Source organism: Colius striatus, chromosome 2, assembly GCF_028858725.1.
Source record: "Colius striatus isolate bColStr4 chromosome 2, bColStr4.1.hap1, whole genome shotgun sequence".
NCBI lineage: Eukaryota > Metazoa > Chordata > Aves > Coliiformes > Coliidae > Colius > Colius striatus.
The window spans coordinates 9728104-9748686 of NC_084760.1; the positions used below are offsets into that span (position 1 = coordinate 9728104).

Sequence of the window (20583 nt, forward strand, 5' to 3'; positions counted from 1 at the left end):
CTGCTTGCACGAGACAGGCCACTTCTCTGGTTCTGTACAGTCTGTGCCTGGTGTATTTCTCCATTTTCAATCTTGTATGAATACTGTTACCTTCAAAGCAGTTCTAATAAACTTTTATTATTCTTCATCTAGTGAGTCAATGTATCTCTGGTATTTTTTCCCCTCTCTAGAAAATCAGAACTCAGGAAAGAGAAATTACAAAGAATGCAAACAGGTATATCCATGATTTCTTTTTGTATTTGAATGCCTGAAGTTTGTCTGTTTAAGATTGAGTTTAATATACTCCTATGGGAAAAATCTCAAATAATTATTCTTTCCAAAGAGCTGGTTCAGAAACATTTACTGCCAAAACCTTTATTTTTCTTTTTTTAAAAAAGTACATTATGAGATAGTTCTTGTCAAAATCATATGTAACTTTTCAGACAGAGAAAAGCAGACAATGCTCTTCATTTAGCTTGGAATGCCAGAGATACAGACATCACACCGAAATAAGTAAATTGTCACTCATTATCCTGAAATACAGGGATTTTTTTTTAATTTGAAGGAATAAATCACCTTACTGTGGCGATACTATTATCTTACTTTAAGACAAGGAGAGTGAGACATGCAAATTTTTGTGACTTAAATAGATGTTCTTTGGAAGCAGCTGTCTTCTACATTAGATCTTGTCATAAGCTCAGATCCATTGCTAGACATTACCTTTTAAAAACACACAACAAAAGTGAAAAGGAGTAGAATCTGTAACACCATGTACTGTTTCCTCCACATAAGTACTGCTGAAGTGCTACTCATCATCTGTGAAGTTTTCTTTCTCCAGGCAAACTGGGGAAATTCAAGGCCATATGTATTTATTTCCTTCAGGTCATTAAATATATTGCCTTGTGGTCAGCTAATAATCAACACAAAACAGCACAGTAACTTTAATATGCTGACCTTCAGCAGGTCCATGTTACTAGTGGCTTGCAATTATTTCAACTCTCACATCCTCCAAATTCTTTTGTAATACTTCAGATGAGCAAGAGTTACTTTTCAAATCTATATCACTGCATTTCAATTATATAATGCACAATAATAATCTAAGATACCTTCTGCTGTCAGTGCCTAAGTTACTAAAGCATGTGAGCTAGGTGACATAATAGCAGTAAGGGTATGAAAATGCTTATCATGCCTATTGAATCTTCCTGTGCTAATCGACTGCTGTTGAAGAACACTGACAATACAGCCATACTGACCTGTGAAGAAAACAGATGATGTCTTCCAGTTTTATCCTTTCTTTTGTATTACGAAATTGAAACGTAGTCCTGAAAGTAAGCTATAAGATCCTTACCAAACTTAAATTAAAATCGAAACATCAGTAACCCAATTCCAGTACCCCCAATATCCAGTATGCTATGTATTTCCTTATTCTTGAACTCCCATCTTTCTGCTTTAGACACTTCCAAGGTCATTTTACTGAAGCTCACACAAGTGAGATTTACTGTATTGTAAAAAAATATATATAGTTTTCCTCTTATTTCATTTTGTTGCCTTTTTTGTTGATCTCCATACCTTGCAAATAATCACTAGCTGAACATAAGGACTTAAAAGTCTGACCAGTAAGCCTAAATCATTTCTCTCTGCTGTGTTCCCTCACCAACACAGGAGCTGTCTATTACTCAGTTACAAAACCAACCCAATTAGTAAGATTAAAGACCACCCTCACTACTAACTCCAAGGGCCTGTAATCTTAAGTAGTTTTTCACTTCCGAAACTAAAAACCATCTGTTTCTCCCTGAAAAAATATTTTCCATGCATATGCTTCACATAACCGACCTTTTAGGTATGGCAGTTCATGAATTACAACAAATTCTTTATGTTTAACTATTCCTCAGAAGAAAACAAAACATTTTACATTGCTGTTTATTTTCCTGTTCTTTTCCAGGGGAGCTAAAAGCACCATGAAGTATTAGTTAAAACTGGTGAAGCTCTTGCACTATCCATGATTCTGCAAGAGGTATCATTCATCAGTACTGGAATGCACACAGAGACAAAATTCCATGATAACAGTTGAAAAAAGTCTTCACCAATTACATCTATGCAGTAAACACGCTCAGTGAAAGCTCTTGCATTCAGGACCAGAACCATGAAGGAGAAATATTGAGCACAATATCTCAGATGTGCCATACTTCAAGACAGAAGCACATGAGCCAACTCTGCATGAGTAGCTTTTAAGACACGTTCACTCAAACCGTGTGTACACATCCTGACATAGGGATAGCGAAATATTTTGAGGTCTCAGTATAATCTTCACATCTAGGCCATCAAATATAGAAGCTTCAAAAAGAAATTCATTGCTATACAGGTTTATACGGCTGCTTTTGGGTACCAGAGGTGAACATATATCTTTAGAAAATAATACACTGGTGCTTTTTAATATTGATAGATTCCCTAGGGAGATATCTACAGGAGATTCATATAAACAAAAAATATTTCACAGATCAGTAGGTTAGACCACTTCAAACTACAATATGAAAGTAAAGCTATGACACATAAACCTATTCCACAAATCAGGATAGAACAATACAGTGAGAAATACAATGCTTTCCATCAAAGGAGTCAAAAAACATTGTCCACTGTATAAGACACTGCTTTCTAGGGATAAAGACAACAGGATGAAATGCTCTGTTATTTTTAGGATGCAAGGAACTTCTTAACTTGCGTGCAGAGGTGACAAGTTCCTGAACAGCAAAAGAGCATTGGTATTGGAGAGTAATCAAGAGCTACAAATTGCAAGACAGTTCAGTTTGTGCCAAAGCCCCTAAGAGATGAAATGCAAAGAACATGATTACTTGATACTTATTCTTGATCAAGTAGCTAGGTCTATAGTCATGATGTTTATATCTTCTGACTTAACAATAGGGTAATTAAAAGGTAAGGCTTTTTTGGGAGGAAACAGGTAATATGCTGATTCTTGGGCTGAAGCTAGACATTCATTTCATTCAAATTCATTTATGAGGGCTGTGTTTTTCAGAGTAAAACTGTGAACCTTAAACACAATCTCACTTGCTGCTATAAACATTAAGGGACTGAACATATGATGAAAGCAGCACGGCACAAATTCCTGGAAAGCTTTAACAGTCTGCTTTTAAGGTGTAATTTACGAGAGTTTACAAACTAAGCTGGACTTCTGACTCTTCTGTGCAACTCCAGACCTGTGCTAGTATCCTTACAGAATGAAATGTCAGTCATGGAATTGAACTGGTAAAATAAAACCAAACCTGGTTTGCCATGCTGCAATCATCCCCCACAAGACACCATGATAATTGACAAGATTAAGATGATAAGATTATTAAGATGACAGTAGGCGCAATCGATGAGCAAAAGAAGATGCACTGGGCAAAAATATCCTCAAATCCCCATGGCACCTAAAAAAGCACTTGGTTCAAGAAGTGTTTCCAGACCATCAGAACTTGACTCAATGAATGCAGTAATATTGCCAGTGATGCCTCTCTTCTGGAACATGAAGGAAATTGATTGACTACTTGAGAATAGGCTTAGAGCACATTTTCTTTTCAATCAAGCAGTTGGGATATTAAAAATATATTAAGATCTATGCACCAGTAGCAGATGATCTCTTTGTGAAATCCCACAGCAAACTTATATCTTAAAGAGACACCAAAAGAATCTTTTCAGGTGTTGAAATACCATTATTCTCAGCCTCACTGACCTACAGCTCTAGGAGCTGATGACTACCTTTTATTCTGTGATCTGCTTTCTCTCCTCCTTGTTGTTCAGTGTTTTACCAGAAGATGGAGAACAAGCCTTTCATCACATAAAAAGTATGAGTCTTAACAACTGCTGCAACGGTTAAGGTTCCCAAGAAATGCACCTTAATTGGAGGAGGATAGAGGCAGCTATGGAGTAGTTGGGACACAACCATAAACCAGCGTTTATGTTCACATTGTATGAGGACAGACTACTCAACTGTCAATCAACTAGAATATTCAACTAAAAACTTCAATAGTTCTTGAATTAGTTCTGCATGTTTAATGTTTCAATTAAATAATGTTTCATTTAAACTAAATTTACCTCAGATTTCCTGTGAGACTTCACTACTAAGGGTATGAGAAATAAATACTATTACAGAAGATTTTTAAAGCATTTAAAAGAGTAAGTTAAATATTTACATATAGTATCAACATTGTACTTCATGCCCATTTTAAAAGGCATGGGGGTTAGGAATAAAATAAGATGAACATCTATTGCTTTGTCTGTGTAATGACAACCTTCTGATCAAGGCATTTCTCCCTATCATCGTAACCAATCTCTATTTCCATTTCACCTTTGTCTCCAACAAAGAACCTCAAAGAGAAAATATCTGTTTCCATTTTGCTTTTTTCAGTTGTGATGTTCTACAGGCAAACTGATTCTAGATTACAGAAAAATTACATACAAAAGCATGCCCATTTCAAATCTGTACACTATGGCATCAGACAGAACAGTACCATCCGAGATACCTCTGCCCTCCCAGATATGCCAAAATAAAGAACCAGGTCATATCAATAAGTAAATATAAATCAGTTTCTGATTTTATTGGTACACAGAGAGGTCCTTTTACAACAATCCAACATAGTATTGTGCTTCTAATTCACTCCCAAAGCAGTATAATTACGCAAATCAACTGCTGAAGAGCAGCTCTGCAGAGAGAGACCTGGGAGTCCTGATTGATAATAAACTAAACATGAGCCAGCAATGTGCCCTCGTGGTCAAGAAGGCCAATGGCAGCCTGCTCCCCCTCTACTCTGCCCTGGTGAGGCCTCATCTGGAGTCCTGTGTCCAGTTCTGGGCTCCTCATCTCAAGAGGGACAGGGAAGTGCTGAAGAGTCCAGCACAAGGCCACCAAGATGATCAGGGGGCTGGAACATCTTTCCTATGAGGAAAGGCTGCAGGAACTGGGGCTGTTTAGTCTGGAGAAGAGGAGACTGAGAGGGGATCTTGCTAATATTTACAAATATCTAAATGGTGGTTGTCAGGAGGTTGGGACATCCCTTTTTTTGATGGTACCTAGCAACAAGACAAGAGGTGATGGGATGAAGCTGGAACACAAAAAGTTCCATTTAAACATAAGGAAAAACTATTTCACTGTGAGGTGAGGGAGCCCTGGCACAGGCTGCCCAGGGAGGGTGTGGAAGCTCCTTCCTTGGAGGTCTTCAAGACCAGCCTGGACATGTTCCTATGTGACCTGATCTAGGTGGATCTGCTTGAGCAGGGGGGTTAGACTTGATGATCTCTAAAGGTCCCGTCCAACTCCTACCATTCTACAATTCTATGAAATCAAAACTGTTACCAGTTAACCAATTCAGTATTTGTTTACTAAGTGAGCACGCAGTACCACAGTTGTATCAGCACTTAAATGCTTGTTACTACAATACAACACAAGCCAGAGTTGAGCAGCAGAACTTCACAGCAAGTAAAGGACATGAGATTGCGTTTACAAAACTAAGGATGACAATAAAATATGGTGATATTTATTAGTGTACAAGTACTATTCAATTTTTGATTTTAAAACCTTTCCAGATTTAGTTGTTGATGGCTATTTTTTTTTACTTTCACTATCACTTCCAAATTGTTTCACAATGAAGTTGTTGAAATGTGCCTTTAGAATGCCAAGATGTTTTTGGCTGAAGAGACAGTTGATATTTCTTAATTCTAATGGAGACACTGACTAGTACTTAGAAGAGAGGATTGAAGCCAGACTCTTAATTCCATCACTTACTACAAGATTGTATTTAAGCAATTGTTTTCATTCTCTATTTCTGCAGACATGGTGCAGAGCTGTCCAGTAGGCTGCAGTTCCGATCTTCTTCACTGTTTTTTTTTTCCCTTCTAACAGAAAACTCCAGCTGCTTTTACACTTTATACTCCTATCCTAACACCACTGGCTTCTCTATCTTGCAGGAAGGTCAACTCAAGATTTGTGAGTATTGAATTAGTGAGTCCAAGAAATATAGTCAACCGAGACTTATTCAGAGATGAAGTTCTAAACAAAAATTTTGAGTTTGCAATCAAGTGTTGGTCCACAGAAAGCTCAGAATGGCTTCAGAACTCCAGTGTCATGCACTGCACAAGGTGTGGATCCACGTATGCTGAAAATCCAAATTCCCAGTGTATCCATCCCTAGAGATACTATTTCAGCCTATCTTTCTGGTGGTTCCATCAACTGGATATCGATTAGTGGCTGATTATGAAGCACTACTTGTGGTTTAGTTTCACCCAAAATACATTCAATTTTCACACTGCAAAGGCACACTACAACATGAAACAAAGTGTGGTAAGTGGGGATGATCAAAAGATCACTTTCAAAGTGACCCTCTTGTCTGATTGAGAGAATTAATGTATAGGCAATCTACCGTTTTGGTTCACACACATCATCTACCAATAGGTTACATTATCTGAAAACTGTTATATCAACCACTCACTTTACTATTCATCTATTGAGAAGAGATATTCAGAGCAATAAAAGTAGTTTTGTTACAGTGTAGGAGTATCTATGTTTTTATACTCTTTTCTCTATTACACTATTTCTTCTTCTATGGAAGAAAAAAGCTTCACAGTCTATTCTGTACTCAAAGTGAAGTACTACGTACACAATGGCACTGATTTTTATTATTGATGTCTTCACCCAGATACACAGGTACGCACTCTACTTCAGACAACCAGCAGTTATTAAGAACTACTGTGTTTAGGCATTATCTAAACAAATAAAAGCCAGCTCACATACTTTCTCATTTCCTGAACATTTTTAAAGGTAATCTGCAAAACAAGTGTTGTGAAACTCTACCCATCTACAAACCTCCCTTTCTAAAAATAAACAAACATCTTCCTCTCACCATCCTCTTCATTTTTTTTATTCAGTCTGAATTTTCAGAACTACCATGTAAATCTGAAGTGTTATCTATCAAACCAGTATACAAAGAATAAATGGAATTACAGCGGCATGATTTTTTTTACAGCAAAACGACAAAGACATCGATCTAAGTTTTGTGCTGTGGCCTCACCATAAAGGGAAAAGGAGAGACATAGAAGCAGAAATAAATCAAATCTTACACAATTACTTTGCGTGTATTCAGAGACAAGAGTAACCAACTTTAGAGAAATACACACATAGAAAAGGTAATGGTAAACTGATTGCTACTAACTTCTAATTGATTTTGATTTAATAGAAAGAATTAGAATAGATTTGAAATCCAGTGATCGACTACCCTGCAATGAATGACTGATTTGCTCAGTTTGTTCCATTCCTATGCATTCATACATCTCTATAGTAGTTTACACAGTGTATATAGACACACTACATACAATAGTTTATTATGCAAAGTAAGTTTCTTGACTATAATTCCTCAAAAAAAGCAAAACATAAACATTGAGGACATTGAAGTTAGTAGCATTAGCTACTTTTGGCCATTGCCCCAAAAGACTCCCCCCAAACAACCACATTTATCCAGGTCTCCTTCATGGATTTCTTTTTTTTAAATAACAAATCTCACCACAGCTCTTGTTATCACGATTTGTAATAACTCAACAGATTTCAACACTTCTGAAAGAGTACACTGATTGTATGAACTTCTCCCTCCCTTCCTTACATTTATTTACACCACACAACACATTAATAACTTTAATGATTCTTCACAGCTACTTGATTGTGACTCTCACGGCTGCACATGTCTAGTAAAGAGAGTAAAGAATAACTGCAGGAAAAATCCATGTAACGATGATCAACGACATAAAGAAACTCTGCCTTAAGATTAACCTTTTGAAGTGTTTTTTAAGCTATTGTCACAATTGAGTTTGTAAGGATATTATCACCCTGAGTCTTCCGCACACAAGCACAAAAAGTTAACCATGCCTCTCATCCAACTATTTCTACTTCACTGGCCAGATAAAGTAATGAAAAAATACCCAAGTCTAGTCTTCTAATGTATGTAATTATGAAGAGCAGAAAAGTATCACTGCTCCAATTTAGAGATAACAAAACCAAGACAGATGTAAATACTCTGTCAAAAAACACATTTACATTTTTAAAGCAGAGTCTACAGTGGTGAAAAGTTTGGAAAAGAGCAACTCAGCAGACAGGAAAGCTGAAATAGAAGAAAAGCCTGGGAGGCTCTGATACAGCTCTCAGATAATTGTGTCATCTACCATCACCAAGAAAATGTCACAAAAAAAACCCCACAGCAAGGAAGAGAGATGATTGACTCTGGAAAGTTAACTGCCAAACACAGAATTTTGTGCTCACTGATCGAGATATTTTTTTCCCCAAATGTAAGTCAAAAGACACATGCAACTTGGCTGTTCTTCATCTTGGGCATACTGAACATACTGCATGAGCTCACATTGTTAATTACTAAATTGAAAGAGGCAAATGAAAAGAGTAATTACCTTGGTGCTATTCCTCTCTTTATTCTTTAGCCACTGTTTTACCTAAAATTCAAAACCTAGCTTTTTTTAGACAAAGAACTAAAAATGAATGGAGTCTCTGGTTATATCCATAAACTATTCTAAAATAATTACTTAAAACACCAGGAAATAACTTCATTAAGCCTCATGCTTTGTCATAAAATTATCCTTCTTTAGGTTTGCCTTTAATCTTCCAACATTTTGCATTCAATATACTCTTTCTGATCTTGTCGGTAGTATCTAATTTCCCTCCTGCATCCTCACATGAGAAATGAACTTGTCATACTCCTAGGGTACATTTCTCCCTGTTGAGGTTTTCATTCAGGTCTCAATGTTGTCATCCCAACCTTCATATTTTAGTCTGTTTAGAAAAAACAATATTCAGCAGTTGGCTATTAAGCGTGTATTTCAGCAATGTGGTGGGATGTTCATTACAGTAAACTTTTATCCAGTGCCAGGAAATCTAATTTACCTATTCTTCTAATTATCAAACTGGCATATGGGCAGATTAAAAATAGGAAGATAGCCAGAATAACTGTGTCATCTGAAAATATGACACTTTTCCTGCAACATAGGTGACTTGAACCTGCTCTCTCAGTCAAGTGAGCTAAGATATTATAAATATTTCTGTTGTTCACAGAATCTAAAGTGTTGGAAGGGACCTTAAAAAATCACCCAGTCCAACCTCGCTGCCAGAGCTGGATCACCTAGAGAAGCTCACACAGGAACTCATCCAGGTAGGGATTGAATGCCCCCAGAGAAGGAGATTCCATGACCCATCTGGTTCATTTGTTACATTTTAGTATTAGCTGCCTATATCAGATGAATGCAACTTCTCCTACTGCTACTTCAAACCTTTTTAATTCTGATGAGAACTTTATTGATAAACTTTCTTCCTCAGTTGAAAGGTTACTTAATTGCCATTTTAAGCTTGTCTGTTCAGCACAGTAAATTGGCATCCCAAAGGATGCTTCCTTCTGATCTACCTTTCCTTGTGAAAGAAAAAGGTCAACATTGACACCTCATTCACACAGTATAACAACCAATTGTCCTCTTAAACCAGTGTCAAGGTACTGCCATGGTGTTCAGGTGTGAGGAAGGAGAGGGAGGAGTCAAGATTACAGTTTCTCCTGAGTATGTTAACAACTCTGAGTAGAACTCAAAGCTTGGCCATCACACTGATGTGGTTCATGAAGTCTGTCTGAGTATCCAGAAGTAGGGTTCAATAGGCATGCCAGTTTCAACTAGAACAATACACAGGTTCTAGGTCTGTAGAATCTGGATATTTCAGTTCTCATCTTTGCTACCATGGATTCATTATAAGAAGTTACTTTTTTATCCCAGTAATTCTTTTTGTAAGAGCTACTTTCCAATGATTAAAGTAAAAAAGAAGTTCAGATTATGTCTTTAATGATTCTGAATATTTAATCTCTTTTTGTCCTCATCCTGTGTTCATTCTGTTTTACAAAACAGTGTATTATCACAAGCTCCTGAGACAAACAGGAATCACAAGACCGAGAAACTCCTTACTCGTAATTTGATCACTGAATATACTTTACTGATTAATCAGAACAGTATTCAGAGTATTAGATAGAGAAATATAAAATAAGATTTATCTATTCACCAGAATAAATTTCTCCATCATTTTGAGTAACAGAAGACAAAAGGAGTCCTACCAAATTCTGTTCTTTATGATGTACAGGAGACATAAAACTGTATCTGCTATCAGCTCAAATGAAAACATGTAACTGCTATATTGATCTCAAAAGACAAAAGAGTTACAACACAGGCTGGCCTTTATCCTAAAGAATTTCACTCCAGGGTGTTAAGTTTCTCAAACCAACAAATGCACGTGTCCAGCAGTTAAGAGGGAATGAACACTAGGAGTCAGTATCTGAAGCTGGATGGAGCTTTGGCAGAAGTTGTTCATGCTATGTAAGCCCCTATATAAGGTCAAAGAATTGTGTGATTAGCTCAGAATAATAAAATAATCAAGTGAGAAATACATCAATTTATCCCACAATTTTCCTAATCCTCTGATGAAAGATAAATTTACTTTAGCTTCATACAGGGAATCATGCATCCAGAAACATTACATACCAGAAGATGTAATAAACAGTTATAGAAGTTGAAGAAGAAATCTCATAGAACTATTATTATCAAAAACTTCAGGCACACATTTTTGCAAGTTTGGTCCAATTTCCAACTGCATCAGGCCTATTTTCAGAGGATAATTTTATAAAGCTCCATTGCCTTTTTGAAGTTACATATACCTTCTTTCTGAATGTCTTTGTTCTGCCAAGTACTAGGTGTTATTAGATTAACTCTTCCCAAAAGCAGTGCAAGATCATCCTCTGAGACGAAAGATCCCAGAAATAATACCATGGAGCTGTCTTTAATTCACATTTGGGAAGACAAATAGAAAAAAAAAAAAAATCTGAGCTTTAAAAAAGACACCTGCACACTTCTGAAAATGTGAGACATTAAGTTCTTCACGTGTAAAGTAAAATAGTGAATACTATTTCAAAAGACAGTTTCAAGTCATACTGTTTACCTGTTATTTAAATTCATATCTGCAAGTTGTTGTACATCACCATTATAGAGACGTTGATCACATAAGAATGTCATGCTAGTTTCCCCCATGAAAACTAACAATTCATACACACTGTACTGTAACTGCTCAAGGATTTATATGGAGGCCTTTAAAAACAACACTAACAAAAGATTTTTGATGCCTATAAATCAATGCCTGGAGCATTTTCTTGAAGATATGCTCCATACATACATGAATTTGAAATAGTTTCTTTGGTTTGTGTGTCAGCTTAGGTGATACATCACACTGAAGAAACAATATGTTGATGTCTCCTAACAGTTCCAGTCTCATCCCTAATTTAGGGAAATCTTATGTGGAAACCACCTACAACATACAGTATGTCTGCAGAAAGCCTAGCGTAAACAAAATACTATGACATTTACATGGCAGAGTAAATGGAACAGGATAGATGAAATTCCCTGATTCTTAGTCACAATGGAAGCAAAGATTTCTCAGAAGACTACAGATTTTTTTGTGCCACCCTCCCTCGTTATCTGTGGTTTGAGGTGTTAATTCTCTAACAAAATAACAATTAAAAAAATAATTAAGAGAGAGAAAATGGACTGAATATTCAAACAGATACACAACTTCCCTATGAAGAAACTGAGACACGTGCTGTGGGTATTTTGATAAATGAGATGTCTTACAGAACATTAACAACTATGTATATCATAGAATCATGGAATGTTAGGGTTGGAAGGGACCCTTTAGAGATCATCTAGTCCAACCCCCCTGCAGAAGCAGGGTCACCTAGATCAGGTCACATAGGAACACGTCCAGGCAGGTCTTGAAGACCTTCAAGGAAGGAGACTCCACACCCTCCCTGGGCAGCCTGTGCCAGGGCTTCCCTCACCTCAACAGTAAAACAGTTTTTTCTTATATTTAAGTGGAACTTTTTTTGTTCCAGCTTCATCCCATTACTCCTTGTCCTGATGCTAGCTACAATAGAAAAGAGGGATGTCCCAATCTCCTGACACTTCTGGGGGAGAGGGCAGAGACCAGCTGTACATATATATATATATATATATATATATATATATATATATATTCTTTGTCTAATCCTTGCACAATAAATAAGATGCTTTCCACAGTTAACATTTCATGGATTTAAACAGTGGTCTTAAATAACCTTAGATTTAGAAAGCAAGCCAGACATTATTGATATACATTCTTCAAAAGTGTAATAATAGTCAAAAGTGAATACAGTTTGGATTTGTAAGGAAAAGGTAAAGGCAGGAATGTATGTGCCAGTACAAAAAGTACCTGATACACTTAATTACACTAGCGGAAATGTGCAGCTGTTCTTTCTAGTCAACTACTATGGATAAATTGATATCTACAGTAAGGTTTTTAGAGTTCTTTTAATGGCTGAAGGACTGTGGAAAGCAGAATGCCTTTCTGCTTTGATAAAAGCAGAATTATCAAAGATACTACGGAGGAAACGCAACTGTAATCACGCTTCATACCCTTTTGGCTAAAGATTATTACTTAGAGAAGTTGTAGTTTGTTGATATGAGAGGTTTTCTTAGAGAACTTCAGTGAAAGCACCAAGTAACTTTAACCCAGCAAAAGTCATGTATCAGGGTAACTATGAAACTAAGGATCTATTTGCCAAATTGAATTAAAGCTTTTTTCTTTCCCACTGTAACTAAATGGAATGCTTCATTTTTGTGTCCTATGCAGCACCATAGAAAGGTAAGCTTTTGTCAAGATTCTTAAGTTTTATTGAAGTTTTAGTTTATCCCTCTACCTACACCTTGTCACCTTCTTAACTACCTTTATTTGTTTCACTTTTGGAGAATTATCACTTTTCTCCAGACTGCTTGTACTGAGAAGGATAAATAATTTGTTTTGTGGCAAAAGTACTTAAACCCTGAGAGTTACATGGGTTGTCATCTTCTCATTTTATTCTTACTAGATTGTTACTTTCCCTACACATAAGTACTTCAAAATCAGAGATTCCAATACACAGTAACAACGCAAAAACAAAAGAGGAAAAAAAATACAGGGAAAAACTTAAAATCAAGGGCTGTAAAAACTTCACGAAAGTGACGACCAGAGAAAATAGCCCTGAAAAATCCAAGAGGACGTTCCAATAGAAACAGAAAGTGTTCCTCTCCATGTTTATATGGGATAGCATAAATCACAGTAGTCGTAAATTGCAAAAAGAGATTACAGACTAAGTTGGACTGCAAGGGGGGAAAAAAGACCAAGATAACTTAACTAAAAAGTATTCTCTGGGGAATCTTTGGGAACCTTTCTTACTGGAGACTTTTGAGAACACGTTAAATGAGAATTTGTAGCTATGGCTTACCAAGAACTAATCCTGCTTTGGAATCAATCATTGTCTAGGTGACTTACTGTGGTACACAAGAAAACATATTAATAAAACCTTACAGTACAGAACTCAGAAGTTCTAATGATGACCAGCTCCAGACTGGCATGATGCTTAGGCTTGATGTCATGACTGAGGACAAGGACAGTTACACTCATTGGTTACACTTTAAACAGAAAGGGTGGTTTTTCTAAACTCATACACATTATACCTAATTAGATATGCACATATACCATTTTATTTCAAAGCCAGACAATTTCCTTGACTCCTTGTCGATTAACTTCAAAAATCAGGATGTGTTGTTTCTACCTCCCCCAGGTCAATAAGACAATGTGACTGTTAGACCCAGTTGATCTTACAGGGATGAAGAAGCACAAAAATGCCTGAAGGAGCTCAATGTTTGCATGAGATGACGCAGTGATGACAGTTGTTTTTCTTCTATGCACTTGGGAATCTGTGTTGTACTATAATTTAGCAGATTCCTCGTGATTTCCGGCAACTGTACATCTCTCCCTGAATAGCAGATCATCAGGAGTTCACAGGTGAAAAAGAAAAAAGGAAAAGTATGAAAAGTTATGATGGAAATCTTACACTGATGGCAATCTATGTAGAAAAAAAAAAGCAACTTTGAGACCAGGAAGAAACACAGGATGGTAGAGCCAAATGTGCCAGAAGCTTTTAAGGGTTAGCTTAGTGTAAAATATCACTCACGGGACTCAAAAGAAAACACTTAACAAGTTGCAGAATTTCTGCATACTCAAAAGAAGAGATAAGAGACAGGGTTACACAGGAAATCATTAAACTGAAAGCTCACAAAATAGCAACCTTACCAACTTTCACATTCCAGCAGCTTGTGACAATGTTAAATGAACATCACTATTAGCTGAAGAGCCAAACAAAACCAAGAGGGGATGGATATCTATCTACACACTCAATGAAGAGTTCAATGAACGTTGTGTGGAGTAAGAGTTCAGCTGAGACTTTATTTCAAATTCTATGGACAGAGATGAAGATTATTTGTGTGATCTTGAGTCTGAAAAGGAAACTGAGAATAAAGAGACTAAAAGGGAGGAAGATGACAGTGGAGAGGGTGAGATTATCAGAAAGCTGTGAAGACTTGAGAGGTGTAAAAACCTGGAAGCCAACTAGCAAAGTTAAGAGAAAAAAAGAGAAAGACTAAGCTTGAATAGCAGCAAGTCACCAGCAAAAACTCTCATATGTTGTTTTAAAAACCTCATTTTATGTAGAGCTATTTATGTTTGCTTTTAGGAGGAACACTTTATATTTACTACAGTATATATTCCTCAACATTACCAAGATCTACATGTCAGTATACAGAAAAAATAAAGTAGGCCCTTAAGGTCCTAATACTTGACTAGACTCTCAATATAAAATCAAAATCAGTTTAAAACAGTAGGAACAAGCTTTGTGCAGTCACATCAGTTCTTAACAATTTTTTTCAAAGAAGTTTCAAGGCTTCTTTTGAAGCAGCTTAAACCTGTGCACCTCCCTCCATTCTTCTATCAGCATTACACTGCTGCTGCTGGTGTTAAGAAGATCCTAGGTAACTATGGAGTAAACTGTCTACACTAGAAGGATATTAATGTGTAATTAATTAAAAGCCAAGCACGCTTTAATACAGGACTTTTTGCTCAACAGACACACAGATGAGATGAGACAAAAAGTAGGGGTAAAGTTATTGCGGAAGGACCACACAACAGTCCAAATGTTTTATTTTTGATATAGGTCACTACTGAAAACTTACACATTAGTACAATGAATCTGACCACCTGACAGTTTTCAAGGATTTGTACCACAAAAGACAGCAAGAGAAAAGGGAAAAAAAAAGCAGATTCAGAGAAGAGATGAACAGTTAAAAACAACAATGGAGGGAAAATTAATACATTCAAAGATTAAACACGTCAGCTAAAGGAAAAAAGTCAAGATAAGTAGAAATTTCACAACTAACTAGTAAGAAAAGAAAAGGAATAGAAAATAGCAATTTGGTACTTAGAAAAATAAAGGTTACTCAGTGTTAACAACCAATTGGATGGGAACACAGCCCATGGTGAATAGCTCTGATATACCTATCATAGAATGGCAGGGGTTGGAAGGGACCTTTACAGATTTACTCCAATCCCCCTGCAGAAGCAGGTTCATGAAGTTCACTTAGCTCTCAGGGAAAAAAAACCCAAATATTTCAATCTTCTCTAACCAAATACAATCAACAGATTAGCTTTAAGAGCAAAGTTTGAAAAGAATCTCATCAGCCACCACATAGTGACAAGAGAACAGCAATCTTTCTTTGGACCATTCTGAATTCTTGCAAAATTCACACTTTCAGTTTTTAGTCACTACAGAGGAAGATACTTGTTTTGTCTGCCCTAGTCTGCAGACATACTGTTTGTGACAACATAACTGTTTGTCACCGATTTGCTAATTACCAAATTGCAACAGAAGAACATGAATCACAATTAAAAAGTCATTTTACATATATCCCTGTGACATGAATTTCACCAACAACAATTAAAAACAATGCTCTCTATTGCATGCTGACAATGGAGGACACAACTACACCCATACAGGTATGGGTACAGGACTAAGGTCCAGTCTATAATCCCCTTAAAACTTACAAATAATTGCGTCATTTCACAGTGCAATCAACAGCAAACAAAATTATTTATAGCTAATAAAATGCTGCATATAAAATGCATCAGAGCAAACTTTATTCTTAAAAGAGAAAAAAAATAGCTCCATGACATTATTTTCTGTCAAGGTATCACAGAATCTTAAGGGTTGGAAAGGACCTCGAAAGATTATCTAGTCCAACCCCCCTGCCAGAGCAGGTCACACAGGAATTCATCCAGGTGGGTTTTGAATACAGTCTTGTTCTTCTGTGTTTGTAACAGTACTACACTGTTGGGTTATAAATACTGAAATAGTTCAAACTGAGATGTGAAAAAAGACCCAAACAGATAAAGGATTTGCTGGTTCACTTCCCATCTCATCTAATGACAGTAGAGAGTACTTAAATACCTTATTCACCTTTGAACTTAAGGATCTTTCAGTGCTCTACTGCACGTTCTTTAGCTTCCTTCACTATGAAAATATGCTCATTTCTCAAACATTATGCTACTTACTTCATAGTAAAAAAAAGTTGATTTATGGCAATAAGCTATGTGGTTGCTGGGCTCCACAGTCACTACCTGGCAAAATAAGGACACAAGACTTTTCAAGCTCTATGTAGTTATTTCATGCCTAGAAACTAAGCAAAACAAAACAAAAAAAAAAGAGGTAGAATTATACTGAGATAAAGTCTAAAACATTTCTTCAATCCTGCACTTCCAAACTAAAAGGTACAAATGAGACTAACTCAAATTATTCCTTCATGCATATATACACATATGTTCAAAGACTTTACACTAGAAGTCACGGCAGATGCCTTTAAATTGTTATTTAAAAGAGATTTCTGAGATGGCTTTTCTATTACATGAATTTTCTATAACCTCTGTCATGCAGACCCAGCTAAGTAGCTAAGCCTACCACCTGAATCATGAATACTACTTTGTGTTAGCCCAAATAAAGGATTAAAACTGTAGAAGAGACCAAATAAGCATTTTGGCACCGCCAGCACAGGTGAACAGATTGAAATAATCTCTTTTGAGCCAGTAAAAAAATATATCTACTCAACACCACTATTTGATACATTACGCATCTGTTTAAGATCTCGCTTTAAGATCTGAAAAGCAAAATCTGTCAATACTGAATGGCACGTCTCTCAGTGTTACACATCAGTCTTCAGCCTGTAAAAACAGATACAGCCTTCCTATAAATCTTGGTACAGAAGAGGCTGTAATTAACTTCGAAGTAGTACAGAATTTGATCTCAAAACACAACTGTTTTGTACAGCGAGACTTATTTTTAAAAGGTGTATATTCAAAAAATACAGTAAACTTTGGCCATACAATGGAGTTTTGCAACAGTCATTAAAACAATACAAAAATAATAATATCTGTTGAACTTTAAATCAATCAATCAGCTCCTGAAGCCAGTCACTAAGCACACACTGCCATAATTTCAGTGATAAATCTGCTTTAGACACCAGTAATCTACTCCGTACTTGTCAAGGATGGTGTCTTCATTACCACCTACCCAACTACTTCAGTTCAATGAACAGCTCATTCACAACTTAGAAGTCGAGCTGGAGGCAGGAAAGCCAGATTTCCACCTTCCAGAGTATGAATTTAAGACAGTAGGCACAAAGATTAAATAGGTTGAGAACACGGTGATCTAAACCAATATAACCCAATCTTGTTGCTCTGCATCTACACAGATATTCTACCCAAATACAATACGGTAAATTTTGACTGTAAAAGAAGAACCTGACTCCTGTATATATGAAATAAAAGCACTGAAACTCCCTGTTTAGCAAATTTAATCCAGAAGTGATAGACATGTAAATTAGCATTCTACAATGGCTACCACCAAGCATCAACTCTAGGAACACAGATACAAAACTGCAAATAAAACCACTGGTGTGTACTCAGTCTTACCAACTCCACCTTTCAACAATGTGCCTGCCTTCCATGAATGGGTGACAGTAACGTGGAAGCAAACATTATCACTTTTATCAGGTAGCCTGTTAAACCCATAGTAAAGCCACAGAAGTAATGGCTTCTGTGAAATTCTATGGCCTGGAATATTTAAGGACTTGTTTTATACACTGTGTTATACCTAATGCTAGCTGAGAATGGACATCTTAAAGCAATCAGGGCAACGTATAGACAAATACGTGACTGAAATGGAACAATTTGTTTTAAATGAAGAGCTAGCATCACTTCTAAACAAAAGTTTGTTTAGAAAAGGATACTCAGCAGGGTCACTAGTTCAGAAGAAACACCTGCAAACATCCCTGCTTCAGGACCGGCCCATGCCGTCGGAAACAGGCCTTTTCCCGACAGCGGTCACAAACAGAGCAATTCACACAATGGTGCTTCAAACAGTGCCAGCTCAGGAGCCCTCTCCAGAGGTGGGATTGAGCTCCCTTGACAGGGCGAAAAAACGGTGAATGACGATCGCAGACCTTACAGACCTTCCACCATCACTGGTGACCTAAGTTTAGTCCACCACTGTTTCACCCCTTTCTCTTTCCCAAGATGGCAAAAAACTCCGCTATGCCTTTAGGGTACGAGACAGGGAAGGCAGAGGAAAAGGGGATGGGGGGAGGAACGGGATACTGGGGCATAGAGCAGGAGCCCCGCGCAAAGGGGACCCGGGACAGACTTTCAGCTCCTCCCCGGCTCCTCGGCGGCGGAGCGGAGCCCCCATCCCCCGGGCTGCCGCCCTTCGCCCGGCGCTTCGCCTCCAAGGGGAGGAAGGGTGCCGGAGAGAAGGGGACGGAGGGGGGGGGGGGTGGGGGGGGCTCCTCGGTCCGCCACCGCCAGGAACAAAGGGCCCTTCGATAAGCCGAGCCGCAGAGCACAACAAAGGGGCCTAGAGACCGCGAGAACCGGGGCGGCCGCCGGGGAGCGGGGGGAGGAGAGGCGGGGGAAGGGGATTACAGGCCCGGCCGGAGCGGTTCCCGGCGCAGGGGGGCGGGCCGCCTCACCGCAGCCCACAATGAACGGCGGCGGCGTCAGTCGCCCCGCGGCGCCCGGCCCGGAGCACTAACTCCCGGCACCCTTCCCCCCCCCACAACCCCGCGCCCGGGCCAACTGCCGCACCGGGCCGGCGGGCTGCGGCTCCCCCGGTGCCCCGGCGGGGGCGGCGCTGCTCCCGCCCGGCCCCCCGCTCTCCCTCTCACCCGACCCGGGCACAGGCACACACACACGCACACCCCACGGGGGAGGGGAGAGCGCGGGCGGGGGCAGGGAAGGAAGGGAAGAGGCGGCCTGACCTGACAGAGCTGCTTGCAGTACTCGGTAGCCGCTTGCACCGCCGGCTCAGGGCTCTCCCGCAGCCCCGTCTCTAGCTCCACCAGCCGCTCCCGCAGGCGCCGCAGCTCCAGGAGGTCGCCACCTAGGCTACCGCTCTCCTGCTCGGCCTCCTCGTCCGCCATCTTCGCACCCCGCTCCGTCGCGTACGCAGCCCCCCCCCCTTCCCTGCCTCGGCCTCCCGGCCCCCCCCACCCCCCCCGCCCGCACCGTTTCCAGGACACGTGATTACACAATGCCACGTTCCGGGGAGGGGTCACGTGCCACAGGAGCGAGCGAGAGACCGGGGGGGGGGGGGGGGGGGCTGGTGTGGGGATGGGAGGGGGGGGCGGGAGGGGAGAGGGGAGCGCGCGCGCGCGCCGTGGCCGTCCCCCCGCGGCGCAGCCGGGCCCGGGCAGGGGCGGAGCGGGGCGGGAGCGGGAAGGGGGCGCGCCTCCGCGCGTCACGCGCCCGGCGCCACGCGCCCAGCGGCCGCGCGCCCACGTGACGGCGCTCCCCGCCCTCCCGCCGACGGGTTTTGGCGGCAAACGGTAGCTAATGGCGGCGGCCGGGGTTCGGGGTGGTGGCTCCGCTCCCCGGAGCTGTCACTCCTGCCTCAGAGGGCCGTGTGGCGCCAGCCGTGGTCAACACCGCTCGGGTTTATTGCGTGTCGTTCCAACCTTCTTGCTTCCTCCTCGGGAAGTAACGGGGTGTGTTAACTTCAAGGGTGCTAATTCATGGATTGTCTTCTACCTGCTGGGATCGTCCTGCTTGTATTGTAGCTGGTAGTGACAAAGGCAGCATTGTTCCTCAAATGAAGCAATTGAAATGGAGATGTTTTGGAGGGCTTTGTTGCCCACGGAGTCCTGGTGCTGGGCTAAGCTGTCTTGCAAGCTGGTGGTGCCCTCAGAATAGTGGAAAGCTCCAGGGAGGGGCATTGATGTCCCCTGCACCTGCCCAGGCTGCATGTGCCCAGGAATCTGAAGAAACTCACTTCTCATGAGTCTTGGAAATGCTAGAGACTGGAACTGATGAGGGAAACATGCACCTGATGGACAATGAATTGGCAGGGATACATGATTGCAGTCTTCTAGGTTGATGCAGATTGACAACTTCACACCCTTCACGTTGCCAAGGTGCATTGAGGAACCAAGAAGAAAATGTGTGGCTGAAGCAAGAGCCTTGTCTTGTTAGGAGTGGATAATTTCTTTTCGTCAGCCAGCAGTGAAAGAAGGTGTGCTGCATTAAGTTGGGCATTTCCTGTCATCTGGAAAGCAAGGAACACTCTTGTATGTTTCACAAACTTC

General features: G+C 39.7%; 1 protein-coding gene across 1 annotated transcript in view; it reads right to left on the reverse strand.

Annotated features, from left to right (window-relative positions):
• ZNF292 (zinc finger protein 292) overlaps positions 1-19480 on the reverse strand; it is a 58392-nt gene extending 38912 nt beyond the window's left edge. Inside the window, exon 1 of the mRNA XM_061989440.1 lies at positions 19261-19480. Within this exon, the coding sequence (XP_061845424.1) occupies positions 19261-19422 (162 nt within the window). The 5' untranslated portion in view covers positions 19423-19480. The remainder of the gene's footprint in view (positions 1-19260) is intronic.
• Positions 19481-20583: the final 1103 nt, after the last annotated feature.